At 37.4% G+C, this 17,592-nt stretch overlaps 1 protein-coding gene across 1 annotated transcript in view; it reads left to right on the top strand.

Annotated features, from left to right (window-relative positions):
- brinp3a.2 (bone morphogenetic protein/retinoic acid inducible neural-specific 3a, tandem duplicate 2) overlaps positions 1–17,592 on the top strand; it is a 68,212-nt gene that overhangs the window by 13,589 nt on the left and 37,031 nt on the right. The window contains exon 2 of the mRNA XM_027154476.2: positions 16,856–17,111. Within this exon, the coding sequence (XP_027010277.1) occupies positions 16,915–17,111 (197 nt within the window). The 5' untranslated portion in view covers positions 16,856–16,914. The remainder of the gene's footprint in view (positions 1–16,855; positions 17,112–17,592) is intronic.

Consider the following 17,592-nt stretch of genomic DNA (forward strand, 5'->3'; position numbering starts at 1 on the left):
GAAGTTCCAAGACAGGCTCAAGAGTCAGGACAGCAGATTCCGAAGGTTCAGGTTCGGCTAGCTTGGTCGAAGTAAAGGGTTCCGTTGACCCGGTCGGTCCGGCTGGTTCTATCGACCCGGTCGGCCCGACTGGTTCCGGCGGCCCAGTCGGCCCGGCTGGTGGAGCAGATGGCTTAGGGATGCTGGCCGCCCGAACCGACATCATCGGAATATCCGCCAGGTTGGAGATCAGCCGGTTCGCACGGGCCTCAACAGAGCTTGCTGGTATGGCAGCCATGTGAACAGGCTCGGTCACAGGCATGCACAGGACTGGGCTGGATGGAGTTACTGTAGGGCATTCGGGCATCCGTGGCTGGTTTGCTCCGTAGCCCACGGACCCCGATGCTTACTGCCCCCCCCAAAAAAAATATTTAAGGCCGACGTCCGTCTCTCCACTGCCCGTGGTTAACGAGGACCCGCCCAGGAGCAAGGCTAAGTTGACAAAGTCTGACAATGACCCCATCTCTCGGCCAGCCGGCATTAAATAGCGCACCTTCTTCTCCAGTCCATGCCTGAAGATGTCTTTCAGGGCCTTTTCCCCGAAGTTCACCTGGTTGCATAGGTCCAAAAATACCTCAGCGTATTCCTCAATTGGGGAATCTTCCTGACGGAGGCAAAACAAAATTTCTGCTGGATCCATAGTGGTTAATCGTTCTGTCACTGTTACACAAAGGCGAATGAGGATCCAAATGCAGTTTGAACATATTTAATCAGAAATCAAGAAACAGGCAGGCAGGCAACCCAAGGCAGAACACAAAGCAAACCAGGGACCAGGAACAGAGACATAAACATACAACATACAAATTAACAGCAGGGGTAAGACAGCAGACAGAAACAGGGCAAACACAGATGCACAGACTCATTACAGTGTATGTATATATACCATATTTTAAAAGTGCTATTATTTTTTCAATTTGTAGGCTAAATTATGAGCTCTGAGATTATTATTATTATTAGAATTATTTGCTTTTTAAAAAATGTCTATGTTTATGGATTCAAGTGCAATGGCAGTATGATATAAAAGAGCAAGCCTGGGGCTGATTTCTTACTAGCCCAGATTGTAGCTCAAGGCAGCTTCATGGCAGGTGATTAAACAGAGTGAAATTAGTATATTAGTGCTAATTTATTTATGCCCACTTTGCTGACACATCTATAACACATCAGCTGTGATTGAGAAGGCATGTGTGATTAGGAATATAGTCGTGGGTGTAGTAAATGCAAATGAGGATTTGCAATGATGGATTATTTTCTCATACACTCAGCGTCCACTTTAATAGGAGCGATTGCTTATTTATGCAGTTATACAATCATGTAGCCAATCATGGTGTGCAACACAATGATACAGGTCAAGAGCTTCAGTTCATGTTTACATCAAACATCAGAATAAAATAGTGTGATTCTTTTGACTGTAACCATGACAGGCTAATCTCATGAGAATTTCACACAGTCTTTAGTTTTTAGAGTTTGCAAAGAATGGTGCAAAAAAATATCAGACCTCGTTGATGAGGAACTTGTCTAAACTGACAAGTAGTCTATGGTACAGTAAATAAATAAGCACTCTTTACAGCCATGGTGAAGAAAAGCACCTCAGAATTCACAACACATTAAAACTTTTTCCAGTCTTCATCTGTCTGGTTTCAGTGAGTCTGTGGCCATGATATTCTCAGATTCCTGTTCTTGGTTGACAGGAGTGAAACCTGATGTCAGAAAAACTGATTGTCTTCACAGATAAAAAAAACAGACCCAAACGCAGAGATAGCTAATACATGATTTATTAACAATAATAACACAAAGAAAATACTGGGGGGGTGGAAACTAATACACAAGCTTGAAGACACTAAGAAGAGAAAACAAACAAAAAACAACGCAATGACAAGGATTCCAACGACAAGGATAACAATGCCTGAAGATAATTAGACACAACAGGTACTGTACGCAGAGGCGGGAAGAAATTAAGACAAGTGCAGGGCAGAACAAATGAACAAACACAAGGCACAAGCAGGGGCACCCCCAAGGGGTGGCCAGTGGTGGCCACGGCCACCCCTGTATAAACTCTGGGCCACCCCTGTGGCCACCCCTTGTATGAATTTGAATTTGAATGCATAATGAAAATTCACAATAGTTCATGAAGTGAATGAATGAATGAATAAATAAATAAATAAATAAATAAATAAATAAATAAATAAATAAATAAATAAATAAAATGAAGCATACGCTGCAGCCACCAAAAAAGATTGTAGATTGATTGGCACCACCAGAGTAGCTGCTTCTCTGCCCCTCCCCCTCGCCATCTCGTCGTTACTACACTGATGATTTTTTTGGTTTTTTTTGCCACCCCAAGAATTGCTGTTGCCTCCTCTGGCCACCCCTATTTAAATTTTCTGGGGATGCCACTGGGCACAAGACACAACTGTCAGAACGGGCACAAGACACAACTGCCAGAACGCCCCCTAATGTTCCAACATGAAAATGTCTGAGTGTGATAATGACACCTGATATTTTCTTCTGCTGTTGTGACCTTAAGAGGTTTGTGCATAGTGAGATGCTTTTCTGCTCACCATGGGTGTAAAGAGTGCTTATACGAGCTACTAGACCATTACTCTGACATCTCTTATCAACAATAACTTTACATCCACCTTAACACACTTTACGTCACTCAGTCTATTTTTCAGTTCGATTCAATTTTATTTGTATGGAGCTTTTAACAATGCACATTGCAGCTTTACAGAACATAATAAATATTACAAAATGTTTAATATTACACTGAGGTGACTGAGGAAAGGAAAAACTCCCTTGATGGAAGAGGAATAAACCTTGAGGTGAACCAGACTCAAAAATGAACCTCATCCTCATTTGGGTGGCACTGGAAGGTGTGACTATAAATTGTTATAAACACTAGAGAGTGTTATTATGAATCATTTCCTTTCTATAGTCAGATACAGTCATAGAATTGTGTATTGATTAGGAGGTTGTTGTCCTCAAAGACCATGTAGATGGCATGTTCTCTTTGAATATCTGAAATCTTCATGAAATTGAATCCAACTGGAGCTGATACAGTACTGTACATCTCTATAGCTGTCTTAGGATCCTCACAGGTTTGGCCTATTCAGTAAGAAAGACACAACTGGAGCTGGCATGTGTGGCACGAGGCATTTGTGTGCCTCTTGAATATTTCTTTCCAGTGCTAGTCACACTTTGCTACTATTATAACCTTCAATTATTTTGAGAAGGCTTTCCACTAAATGTTAGCCAAGAAAGCTTAGTGTTCAGTTTGGTCTAGTCAAGTTCTTCCACTCGAATCTTAACACATCATGTCTTCATGGAGGTGGCTTAGACATGAACATATGCACAGTCATGCTAGAACAGTTTTGGGCCTTTTAGCTCCAGTGAAGAGAAATCATCACTCTACAGCATACAAAGACATAATGGCACCAACAAACATACCATTTTTTAAAAATTTTGACATAATCAAGCTGTTGATATTTTTCCGCATGATATCAACATGATTAGATAACGTTTGCATTGTGTACTTATTTCCCAAAGATGTCTTTGGAGGTAAATTTAGATAGATTAATTACACATTGTCCATTCAAAATACAAAAAAGTACATAATTACAAATTGCACAGAAGACCAGCTTTATTAAAATTCAGAAAATCAAATTTCATTAAAAAGAAAGAACTACAGCTGTTTTGTTTACCGAGTTTTAATATTTAAAGGGGAACAACAACAAAGACCGAGTAGATCATTAAAAACCTGAACGCAAACCTAAAACAATTCAGGTACATTGTCTTATGTCTTTAAGTGTGTGTAATATGTTCTCAAGTCAAGTCAAGAAGCTTTTATTGTCATTTCGACCATAATTAGAACATAATGAAATGAGACGATGTTTCTCCAGGACCGTGATTCTACATAAAACAATACAGAGCTAAGGACTTAAGGTAAGATGTCCTAGCAACAGCCTTGTGCAAACAGTGCGAGACAAAAACAGTGCAAACACACAATACAAAACACTACAGGATACCAGTGTGTATACTGTATATTATACGGTACATTGTGCAAAAATATAGGGATCTGTAAAAAAAAAAAAAAAGGTTTTATTTAAACATATCTACACGTCACATCATTCTGAGTTTGCCTCGGATCAAAAGATAATTTCATATTAGATTTAATCCGAATATGACAGCCAGTGATCAATCTTCTTTAGCTGGAACTTTCCAAGGCATGAGTTAAAAGTATCACAACTTTTAATCGTATTCACTACTACTGTAGCAACAACGTAAAGCCAGTTATTCTCTAATTACTATGGATTGTTCTGGAACTACAGTGAAACTAATAAAAAAGAAGCACAATTATAAGAACAAATGTATAGAGTTTAAGTGGTTAACACATAAAAAAAAATCTATTTTACCTCAGAGACTTGTAAAAACACAATTAGTTTTATATTCACCCAGATAGAGTCCCTTAATTATTTATACTTCAACAGGCTTTTTCTTCGTGGACAGAATGACGCATATTTTGTAAAGGAAAATAGGAACAGTCCCATAAGGCTCTGACCCATTTCAATACTTATACAATAGAGATTGGCCTAAATTCATATGATCTTTTTATTATGATTATTAATATGCATGTACTACATTAATTTGTTATTTATTCACGTTGAACTTGCTATTATCATCATGTCATAATCATTTTGTCATCTTTTTTTTATATTATTACGCATTTTAAGAGCTGCTAACCCCATTTCGTTGTTTTGTTTAGTTCAATATAATTCCTTCATACCCAGCTCAAGATTTAGCTTTTTTTTTATTTGTATACTACATATGTGTGCATTTTATTTTAGCACAGTAAAAGCATATTGTAATGTGTTTGTCCTTTAAGTTCTACATGTTCCCTTCATTTAAATAGTTTAAATAGTTTACGATTCTTAGCAATCTCTCTCTCTCTCTCTCTCTCTCTCTCTCTCTCTCTCTCTCTCTCTCTCTCTCTCTCACTCTCTCTCTCACTCTCTCTCTCACTCTCTCCTTCTTCTTCTTTTCCATCTCTTTTCCTTCCTTCCCATTTTCCCATCAATGCCATTAACGTAAAATGACTGTCTAACACTGCAAATTACAGAACACATTTTGTCATTATGCTCTGCAAACAAAATGGCATTCTGTTAACTACAAATAGCTTGTTTGGCCAATTGGACAGCCATTTCTAAGAAATATTGTCTTCCTATTACTAGAAATAACTGGGGGTTCCAATAGGATATTTTTCCCTCGGAAATCGTATCGAACTTTGTAATCGTTTCCCTTTGCATGACGCAGCGCAGTGTATTTTATAAGCTTTAAACTGAAAGCATGAAGAACATTGTGTACTTGTGCAAAAACCTGTGCATTGTTTATTTATAGAAAAGGTGTTACTTTTACCGGTATGGAGATATGTTATTTACTATAACAGCATGTTTGGTGTTTTTTTCTTTATACTACAGAAGGAAGCAGTAGCTCAGTGGACAGCTTAGACTACAGATTGGAAGGTTGTGCTTTCAAATCCCAGGGCCACCAAGCTGCCACACCTTGGCCCCTTAATCTTCAGTTCCTCAGCTGTATAAATGAGATAAATGTAAGTCGTTCTACATAAGGGCGTCTGCCAAATGCCGTAAATTTCAATGTTTCATTAAATTAATTATGAAATATGTATTTTATTCCTTACCTGAAACCCATGTTTCAGGATTTAACAGTACAAAATGATTAGTGAGGGCTTGTCTTTCCTGGCCAACACTACTAATATTTAAAGATCTAAGTGTGATGAGCTTGGGATAGTTGCTGGGAATCATCGTCTTTGTAAATGAATGAAATGACTGAATTATTGGCAGTTTCTTGGGCCAGCTTACGGTGAAGTTATCATAATCAGTTCTTCAAAGGTGGATAACTGTTGTCGTGTGGGTTCAGTAATTGCCCATTCACTTATGCAAACAGCTTAATCACATTTTCTGTGCATCCCATGCAGAGTAGGAAATGTCATTTCTGACTAATGTATACATGTGAGTATATGCACCATTTCAGAGAGGTTACGGTTATAGAGGGTGAGTCTCAATCAGCTACTTAAGTCTCTCATCAGTATTTCTTTTACACAAGTTTGGGCATTGCTTTTGACCTTAGCTTTCTAGACGTAGATACACTGATGACCAGTGTTGTGCTGTTACTAAGAAATAGTAACTAGTTAGAGTTACTAGTTACTTCATTCAAAAAGTAACTCAGTTACTTTGTTGATTACGTACACCAAAATAACGTGTTACTGTACAAAGTAACTTTTTAGTTACTTTTTTAAAGAAATAATGAGCATATTTCCACTTTGAGAAACTCGTCTTGATCTCGCCTTGACTCGCCATTACTGCCGCACATACTTGAATAAACGGAAACACACCCACAGTGCCTCGTATTCGTGTTCACAGCGGTTGGCATCCACCAATCCTACAATGCGTCGCTGCTGTAAACAGGTTCGGCTGTAGGCTACACTTCAGCCAAAATGAATTAATTTAGAAACGTAACAAACAAACGCACCATATGGTAACGGTAATGGAGTTAATTTATTTAAAAAGTATTGCGTTAATACATTTAATAATAATAATACATTTTATTTAAAGGCGCCTTTCTGAACACTCAAGGTCAGCGTACAAAAGAAAAAAAAAAGTTAAATAGAAATACAAATTGGACCAACATTAGTAGAAATACAAATTGGACCAACATTACAAATCAAGATGTAGAATAGGCTAAACTAAACAGATGAGTTTTAAGCTGAGATTTAAATGATGAAAGAGAATCAATATTACGGAGTTCAGATGGAAGTGAGTTCCAGAGCTGAGGTGCGGAGTAACTGAAAGCTCTGTTCCCCATAGTTACAAGACGGACAGAGGGAACAATGAAATGAGTGGAAGAAGAAGACCTAAGAGTACGAGTTGGTTTTGGAGTATGGAGAAGATCGAGAAGATATGAGGGTGCAAGATTGTGGATAGCTTTAGATGTTAGAAGAAGAATTTTATACTTGATACGAAAATTAATGGGAAGCCAGTGTAGCTGTCCCAGAACAGGTGTAATATGATGGATAGAGGGAGTACGAGTGATAATACGGGCAGAAGAATTTTGAACGAGTTGCAGCTTATGAAGGGTTTTGTGAGGAAGCCCAATAAGAAAAGAATTACAGTATTACAAGCCAGGAGGTTACTAGACTGTGAAAAAGAGTGAGAGTAGATTGAGTGGTGAGAAAGGAACGAAGCCTATTGATATTTCGAAGGTGAAAGTATGCAGCCCGAGTAACATTATTTACATGTGAGGTAAAAGAAAGGGTACTATCAAAGATGACACCAAGACTCTTAACCTGAGATGAGGGAGCTATGAGAGATTCATCAATGGAAATAAGAAAATTTGAAAATTTGTTAAGCACAGTTTTTGTGCCTATAATGAGAAATTCTGTTTTATTACTATTTAGTTTAAGAAAGTTAGCTGAAAACCATGATTTTATGTCAATGAGACAATCAGAAAGAGCAGATGGAGGGAGTTTGGAATGTGGTTTTGTGGAAAGGTAGAGCTGGGTGTCATCCGCATAGCAATGAAACTTAACCTGATGTTTATGAAAGATATGTCCAAGGTGTAAAAGGTAAGTAATAAATAACAAAGGGCCAAGGACAGAGCCCTGGGGAACAGGTGAATGATTTTAGTTGAACAAACTGTGTGCGATCAGAGAGATATGAATGAAACCATTTCAGAGGCGTGTTGGTGATGCCAATAGTGGAAAGCCTGTCTAAAAGAATATCGCGGGAAATTGTATCAAAAGCTGCACTCAGATCAGGGAGAAGGAGGATGGATAGTAAACCAGAATCAGCTGCTATAAGCAAATCATTTGTGACTTTTAATAGAGCTGTTTCAGTGCTATGAAATGGGCGAAAACCAGATTGGAATCGTTCATATAGATTATTGCCAGACAAATGGATATGAAGTTGAGCAGCAACAACTTTTTCCAAAATTTTTGAAATAAAAGGAAGATTAGAAATAGGACGAAAATGATTAAGGTTGTTGGTGTCCAAACCTGGTTTCTTTAGAATTGGAGTTACAGCAGCTGTTTTGAAAAGAGAAGGAACAGCCCCAGTGGTAAGGGAAGAGTAAATAATATCCATAATAAAATGGGACAGAGAGGAAGCAGTAGCCTTAACAAGGCCAGTTGGTAAAAGATCAAGAACACAGGTTGAAGATATAGATTGATGAATAAGTTTTAAGATATCATCAATTGAGGGCAGAATAAACTCAGAGAACAGTTGTGTAGGAACAGGTAAAACTGAGACACATGGAGTCGAAACAGGAGTGGCCATAAGTTGACGATGAATACCTTCAATTTTTGAGGTAAAGAATGATGCTAAAGTATTGCAGAAATCAGATGAGTACAAATGAGAGGGAAGTGAGTCGGTGGGTGTTGTAAAATTTTTCAATAAGGAAAAAAGAACCCTTGTATTCCCTTCATTAGAACCGATTAAGCCAGAATAGTATGTAGATTTAGCTTTATCAATAGTGTCTTTATAGTGAGACATATGTTCTGAATACATTTCCTTGTGGACAGTAAGGCCAGTTCTTCTAAAAAGAGATGAATTGTTAGAGTATTAGTTACTGTCAAAAGTAACTGCGTTACTACAGTAGTAACGCGTTATTGCCCAACACTGCTGATGACTAATTTCCTCCTTAGTCAATGAAAAAAACAAATCTAAAAAATATTTTCCTATAGTTTAGTCACATGTGTTTCTGTCATGGTATTTTAAGCAGGATTGCAGGCTAGTTAGTGGATTTTCTAAAATAATGAAACACTTAATATTCTTTAAACTCAAACAAATTGAGCATCAAGTAAAGTGAAAAAAAAAAAACCTTGACATAAGCAATCAAATGAGGAAAACATATTTTCTCAAATGATTACTTATGTCAGGGATTTTTTCACTTTGGTGTTCTATATATACAACTTGTTTGTTTTTTGTGGTGAATTGTTGGATTTTTTTTAGGAAGCAAATGTTTTTCGTGAAATGTTCTGGAAGGATTTTTCCCTTTAACTAGAAGCTGAATGAGACCCACCTGGAGTTATGTTTGTTCCTGTGACACAATTTTAAAATATAAATCTGTTGAAATGAAATGGGGGGCATGGTGGCTTAGTGGTTAGCACGTTTGCCTCACACCTCCAGGGTTGGGGGTTCGATCCCCGCCTCCGCCTTATGTGTGTGGAGTTTGCATGTTCTCTCCGTGCCTCGGGGGTTTCCTCCAGGTACTCCGGTTTCCTCCCCCGGTCCAAAGACATGCATGGTAGGTTGATTGGCATCTCTGGAAAATCATCCGTAGTGTGTGAGTGAGTGAGTGAATGAGAGTGTGTATGTGCCCTATGATGGGTTGGCACTCCGTCCAGGGTGTATCCTGCCTTGATGCCTGATGACGCCTGAGATAGGCACAGGCTCCCCGTGACCCAAGAAGTTCAGATAAGCGGTAGAAAATGAATGAATGAATGAATGAATGAATGAATGAAATGAAATAACTAGATTACATATTGTGTCATAAGAGAAGCTAACAAATATTGCACACTTGTGCACTTTATTCATAAAGTCTTACTATAATTCTTCATATACAGTGTTCATATTTATATCATCAGTCAGTTACCTGCATTTCATATTTTGTATATTAATTGTTCTACTCTTCTATACAGCAAATTCTCTTTAATTTTATTTTACTTTTATTCTACTTTTAATAACACAACATAAACAGCATTTGGCTGCATGTGGTACAGTGTATGATGGTGTATGTGACTAATAATAGTTTAATTTGACTTGATCCAGTGACTTACCTTAATGTATACCATGGTATTCTTCATATCTGGTGTATTTAAACCCGAGACTTGAAGAAACCTTGTTGTAATTTTGGACACTTTTCATATTATTTTTAGCAGAAGCTGGAATTTTATTGCTCTTGTAATGCATTTTCAATCTGTATTTTATATGACAAAGCTGGGGCAAGTCAAAGGCTGTGTAAAATGTATTCAGAATGATTAACTGCTAAGAAGATAGCATAATGGCAAGCTGAATCTGTAGGTACTGTATATTGCTGAGTGAATTTGTTAGCTAGTTGTTTAGCTTTATTAATTGCAAAGGACATGCAACATTTAAATGTTTGTTAGTCTCTAAGCGATTGGCTTGTTAAAGACTCGCTTCATCCGCTTTTAAGCACAGTACTGTACAATCCTTTATTAATATTTCATATAAGTTGAAATAAAATGTAAGCCACAGATGCCAGGATTGCTAGCGGGTATTCGTTCGGCTCTGAAGCATTTGAAGTATTTCGCTGTGCTTTTGGAAATCGATACACTTTAATTTCTGGAAGGAAAATTGTTCCTGGCCCGAGGGAACATCCAACAACAAAGCCCTGATTTTAATTTGGACGTCCTTTTATTAAAACAAGATACCAATCACATAAGGAAGAGGCACACAAAGGAGGGTTCTTCACTAGTAATTATAACATGTTTACTGTCAGCTGGCTGTGTTCACATCCTTCACTCATGATTATTCATTTGAAATGTTTTAAAGATTAATGTAGAACATTGCAGGTTATACAGACCCATGCATTTTCTTTCTTTCCTGTCCTTTCTACCTTCTTTCTTTCCTTCCTTCCTTCCTTCCTTCCTTCCTTCCTTCCTTCCTTCCTGCCTTCCTTCCTTCCTATTTCCTTCTTATTTCCTTCAAAAACAATGCATTTAATATGCCTAAATAACAAAAATTAAAATTAATAAACTATTATTATCATTATGCTGTTATTTTCAAATGGAACAGCAGTGCTGAACTCTTGGGAGCAACTTAAACTGCAATTTGCCAAAAAGCACAGAGGGACAAAAAACAGGGACAAACCAGAGAAACAGTAAGTCAGAACAAGTGGCTATTGAGAATGAAAGGTACATCTCAGTTGAAGCGCTCTTTCCATGGCATGCCAAAACGCTGAAGAGCACTGCATTCTGGGATGGTAGCTGAGTGGCTGTTGGGTTCCACTGGAGGTGCTTCATCATTATGCATGGAAGAGCACCAATGTTGGTGCAGAAGAATTAGATGTCATGCTGTAAAAAGGGCAGCTTTTAAATGTGCTGTAATCACACAAGCAGCATTGTAGCCCATATTGGAGTGTGTTCTTTCTGACAGACTGGACTGCATCTGCTTATCTGGATATTACATTCTGCCTATTTTAATCAACTGACATCCGGATATTTAAAAAAAAAAAAACCAGCTCATATTTTTTTGGGATGTTTGACAGGACCTAGCGACCAAATGCCATAAATGTTTACATAAGGGTTTACATGATATAGAATAATTGCCATATCATCGCTGTCGGGCATGTCCAAATTTTGTCAATTTCATATTTTTATACATATCGATGCTATTGGTCAGTCCCCATGTGGGTCTGTTATTTTTACACATTATTAACCAATCTAAAGTCTTGAAAATAGCATGAGTGCAAATCTCATGACTCCATTGGACACTTCAACTGTCCACCTCTTCTTCACTCAGCGGGAGAGCTTTGTGGCATATTTCTCCTCAAGAAGAGTCGCAAAGAATCAACACGTCTTCTGAGGTAAATGTCTTCAAAACACTGGGCTCAAAGACAAAAAAAAATCTTGACCCCCGCTAGTTCTGGTGCTCGTCTGAGGACAGGAATTTAGCGCAAGACAATCCACTGCAACACGGACTAAACCCTGTGCATTGCAGATAAGATACAGCTTTTTTTTAATTTCCTGAAAAATAACGGTTTTGGAGATATGAGGATTCCGCCCGAAGATATAATACGTAGGCCTATACATTTCTGAACACACAAATGTAACTGTATATGTATTATGTATATATACATAATACATATACAGTTAAATTTGTGTGTTCAGAAATGTAGGACTAATGTCCTTAAAGCAAAAACCCAACGAGTCACATATTTTGTCCTATTGTTCCATTGCTAATATATTCTAATACTTCACTATACTTAGAAGTCGTATAATAAGGAATCATCCAAAGGTAAATTACTTGTAAATGAGTGCTTCTTTATTCTACCATACAAAATGTGAATACTAAACCGCTATAATAATAGCAAACTTAAATGCTGAACTAGTATTTTTTTGTTTGTTCAATAAAAGAAGAAAACAATATGTCACTAATGCATTACAGCTCTGAATTTGTTGCCCAAAGATTCCATCTTGTTATGAGACCGGGGTCAGAGTACAGGTCAGGCATGAATAAACACCCCTAGAGCAGACAGGCTTAAAGCTCTTGCACAAGGGTCAAACAGTGGCAGCTTGGCAGTGCTGAGACGTGAACCCCTGAACTTCTGATTAGTAGCCAGAACCTTAACTTTTGAGCTGCTCCTGCCTCATGAGACCAGGCTGAGTTCAATATGAAACCTTTGAATCAAACCAAATACCCAACAGCTTAAATGCTTAGTGACTTAATAATTGTAATGTAAGTTGTAATGTAACTATGTTATAAATAAACACAAAAGATATGTTTTAATAGAGCTGGCACTAGTAGAGCTACAGTTTCTCGTTTCCGAATGTCGTTTAGACGAAGGAATCTTCATTCAACTACACATCCCAGAATTCAGCAGGGCCTCCAAAAAGTGGCTATAATCAAAGAAGAAGCATTTGATTTTCACATATACATTACAGCACAGTAAACCTTGGAGGTTGGTGTCAGAACACAGGGTCAGGCATGATACAGCACCCCTGGTGCAGTAAGGGTTATGCTTGGCAGTGCTGGGGCTTGATCTCTGACCAATGAGCTAGAGCCTTAACCACTTGAGCCACCACTACCTAGTGGCTATTATAAACCATAATACCCAAACTCTCTCACATTAATGCTCAGCAGATTACTGATTGAGAAGCATGGTGATGGCAGCATCAGACTGTGGGAGTGTTTTACAGCTACATTTTTTATATATATTTATTTTATTCATATATTTATAATCACACCCTCCAGTGTCACCCATATGAGGATGAGGTTCCCCTTTGAGTCTGGTTCTTCTCAACGTTTCTTCCTTCCATTCAAGGGAGTTTTTCCTTGTTACTGCTGAATGAGTCGCCTCAGACTTGCTGATTGGGGATCAATACAAACATTTAAATATATGTAATATTAATCTTGAATTTTGTATTCAATTATTCTTTATATTATTCTTTATAACAACCTTTTGTTCTATGTTTATGTTCTGTAAAGCCACTTTGAGACAATGTCAGTTGTAAAACGAGCTATACACATAAACTTGAATTGAATTGAATTGAACTGCTTAGGGTTGAGGGAAAGCTGAATGGAGAGCAGAGTGCAGAGATATTCTTAATAGAAACCTGTTCCACGGTGGTCAGGACATCAGTCTGGGCCACAAGCACTCAGCCAAGACTACACAAGAGTGGCTTAGGGACATCTCTTTGAATGTCCAAGAGTGGCCCAGACCAGAGCACTGAATTAAACCTTAGTGAACATCTCTGGAGAAACCTGAAAATCTCTGTCCACTCATAGTTCCCATCTAACCTGGCCGTGCTTGAGAGGATTTGCTAAGAAGGATGGCAGAAGACCCCGCAGTACAGGTGTGCAGAGCTTGTTGCGTAACACCCAAAAAGACTTGAGGCTGTAATTGCTGCCAGAGGTGCTTCAAGTAAGAACCGAGTAAAGGATCTGAATACTTATGTACGTGTGATATTTAATTTTTTTTTTAATTAAATTTACACACACCTGGACTTGATTAGCTACACAACATTCTGAACACACACACACACACACACAGAGACACAGACACACACACACACACACACACACCAATGCATTTCGACACTATGTTTCTATGTACCAGTCTGTACCAGGCTGTTTAATTCACTGATAGTCTGTCTGGTTTGACCTCGTTTTGATATTCACGTTTTTGATCTTGTTTTGTCTGCTCTTGTTTATGCTGCTTGCTCACCGTCTGACCCTTGCTTGTTGTTTTTTTTGTTGTTGTTGTTTTTTTTTATTACACCCTTGTCTTGTTTGCCTTGATAATAAAGATCACTGAGTACCTGCACTTGTGCCCTCAACTGCATCCTGATAGATGTTTTATTTTTTTATTTTTTTTTTATTTCTCCTTTGTTTTCTTTAAAACATGCTACAGTTTAAGAAGTCATACTTTTTAACTGAAGCACTTGAGAAAAAAAAGCAGGAAAAATACAAAGCAAAAAGATGACATCACATACATGCAAGATATAATATAGCGGATGCAGTATGAATATAATAAAAATCAGTCCTTTGTTTGTTCTTCCTTATTGTGAGTTGGTGGGTCACTACTGGTTTGGTGGCATCTGTAGTTTTTAACACTCTCAGATATGAAGAGGTGAAATAAAGAAGTGAATTTCACTGCTGTTTTTAGACCATTGCTGCCGTTTAGTTAAGAGAGAGATATAGTTTGTTTCCCTTGAAATTTGAGATCTTGTGCTACTGAGTGAGTACCTTTCCATTATTGAGGAACATTTTATTCTCTCCTTTATGATTTAAATGCATGTTTTGATCTGTCGATTATTTTTTGTGTTTCACGACCATCGATTATCGTCTATTTTGTACCACCTAACTAAATATTGTTCCAGACCTGCAGAACGTACAGCTGCAAAAGAAATCCCTAATGGTATTGAACTCTTTCAGCCGGATAATGCACTTTGCCAGTGCAAAAACTGTTTATGTACTGGACAAACAAGTCAGATCCATGGAGGCTTCACATCCCAACTTAGAGGACTTAAAGGATCTGAAACATCTGTGTCCCAACTTAGAGGACTTAAAGGATCTCAACATGTGGTGATAATACAGAAAACTATATATATATATATATATATATATATATATATATATATATATATATATATATATATATATATATATATTCTTGATTTAAAATAAAAACAAGTATTGACTTAAGTCCCGAGGTGTTACAGCAGCAGGATACCAGGCTCTCGTTGCTGCAGTCTGGGTTCGATTCCTCGGCCAAGTCAGGATTTGGAAGATGTGAAGGTTTTTCAGAAAGGGCATCCAGTGGTAGACCTTTGCTAAAATCAGATTTTTTTATTTATTTATATATTTATTTAAATTGTAGTCCAAATATAATTAGATAATTTAAAATATAATAATAATAATAATAATAATAATAATAATAATAATAATAATAATAATAATAATAATAATTATTATTATTATTATTATTATTCCTTTATACCAGTTGCAAAAGAAATGATGAGCTAGTTCTCTCCAGCACATCCTGTAGACTTGTAGACCTAGATCTTCAGTGAAGCAAAGAATTAAAATCAATATTTAACCTGAGAAGATTTAAATGCTTAAAAAAAATCCACATCCTGGTCAGTTCTTCCCAGACTGTCTGTTGATATAAGTGCTAGTGTGGCATGGTTGAGCAGCTCTGGGTAGAAGAAAAAGTCTGAAGGCCTGCTATGGCAGCTCAGGACCAGGCAGTTAACACCAGGTAACACCAACAGAACATCTTCAAGCAGCAGGTCAACAGCAAAGGAAGGATATGCAATGAAGCTGAGGAGACAATATCATATTTTAGGTGGGCAAAGATGGAACATACTGAGGACATAAAGTAAAAGATTCCATGTAGAAAATTGTATGAACACTCACCTGGAGCACCACCATTATGTGGGACATGGCGGTTCAGACATGGCACCATTGTACCATTCCTCACAAACCTTCCTGATTTGCTATTCTACGACAAGAAAGAGAAGCAATGCTTGTTGAGGGATGCAGCAGATAATGATAACACCATTAAGTTTGAACATGAGAGGGTGAAAAGCTGAGCAAATATAATTAAGAATAAAATAAGAGATCTGGAAATTTGGGCTCAGAAGGATAATGGGAGCCAAGCCCAGATGAGTTGTAGCCAGGGCTCTTGGAACTAGCAAGAACGGATACAATGCTACAAATCTGCAGCAGCAACACAGGCAACACACCACTAACATCCTACACAAAGTGCAGAAGATCTCATCAGCTTTTTGGTTACTGAAGGAAAATTTAACGTATTTATTTTTTACCTTCTTAAATACCATTACCAGTGAGAGTCATGAGAGTCGTGCACACATCTGGCCACATGCCAGACATCAGCTCATAGACTGTTGTCATAATGCAGTAATGAGATCTTTTTTTTTTTTCCTTTTCTTTTTTTTTCAAACATCTGCTTCAGTTATGGCTTTAGGAAAAAAAAGACTGACAGCAGCAGAAAAAATAAGGATATAATGCCATGAGCAAAAAAATTAGTAAAATAGATACAGGGTGGATATCATGGATGATGTTGCACTGATTTATAGCATCAATATTTAAAGCTATGGATTATAACTTTTCATGGACAGGGTCATTTTTCACAATTTAACATAAACTGTCATATTAAGAGACAGAATTTGAATGCGATGTAATGATGTAATCCTAAAAGCACAAGAGGTAAAGTCTGAGAGGTTGTCATTGCTTCATATTTTTGTTGTTAATCAGTCCTCAATTTATCCCTAAGGAAACAGCAAACACTTATGAGCTTACTGAAAGCATCTGAAGTGCATCCTTATTCTTCTCATTTTCAGACAATTAGCAGACTCGTCTTTCTTCTCTCTATGATCGCAAGATCTCTTGAAGTGATTTTCATTCCCTTAAGGACACAGGAGAACTTTTGGCTAATTGCCCATATGTGTGTGTGTGTGTGTGGGTTTGTGTTTGTGTTTGTGTGTGTTTGTGTTTGTGTTTGCACATAAGCGTGTGTTAATTCTGTTCTTTCTTTATAGGAGATGGGAGGCCATGTTGATATCCAGTGCTGAGTGGTGAAGCCAGTGAATCCTCTCTCATGGCTTTATGGGAGTTGTTGCTCTCGCTCAGCCTTCACTGCTGGCTGGCTTCATGTGCCAGTTTAAGTGAGGAAGGCCCCGCTGGACCCCTGGACTGGCTCCTCTCCGACAAGGGCCCCTTCCATCACTCCCAGGAGTACACTGACTTTGTGGAGAGGAACCGCCAAGGCTTTTCTACTCGCTACAAGATATACAGGTAAGTAAAGTGAAGTAAATGTTGTTTTGTTTTTTCATGATAGCGGTTACTGTTATCATGTCACTGGAATATTGCATCAATTAAAAAAAAAAACATGAATGAATCACAAGACATACTTATTAAACATTACATTTTTGCTACACGTTGTGGGACAAGTTCCTGTTATCACATGCACTACTGTATGTCAGCTGGAAACTTTGTTGTCATATCAACAGTCAAAAATACAACTTGTCATATTTCAAAAAAACATACATACACAAATAAACAAATAAACAAACAAACAAATAAATAAATAAATAAATAAATAAACAAACAGAAATCTGTCCTGAAGAATTCCTGAAGTAGAAAGCTTAATTTTTACATCATTTTCTATTTGATTATTAACACAATTTTTTTTATTATTATTATTTCTGTTTTCTTTTTCTTTTTTTTCTAAGGTTCTAGATTTAGATGTTCTGTATAAAAGATACTATAATAGATT

The sequence above is a fragment of the Tachysurus fulvidraco genome, chromosome 5, assembly GCF_022655615.1.
Source record: "Tachysurus fulvidraco isolate hzauxx_2018 chromosome 5, HZAU_PFXX_2.0, whole genome shotgun sequence".
Lineage (NCBI taxonomy): Eukaryota > Metazoa > Chordata > Actinopteri > Siluriformes > Bagridae > Tachysurus > Tachysurus fulvidraco.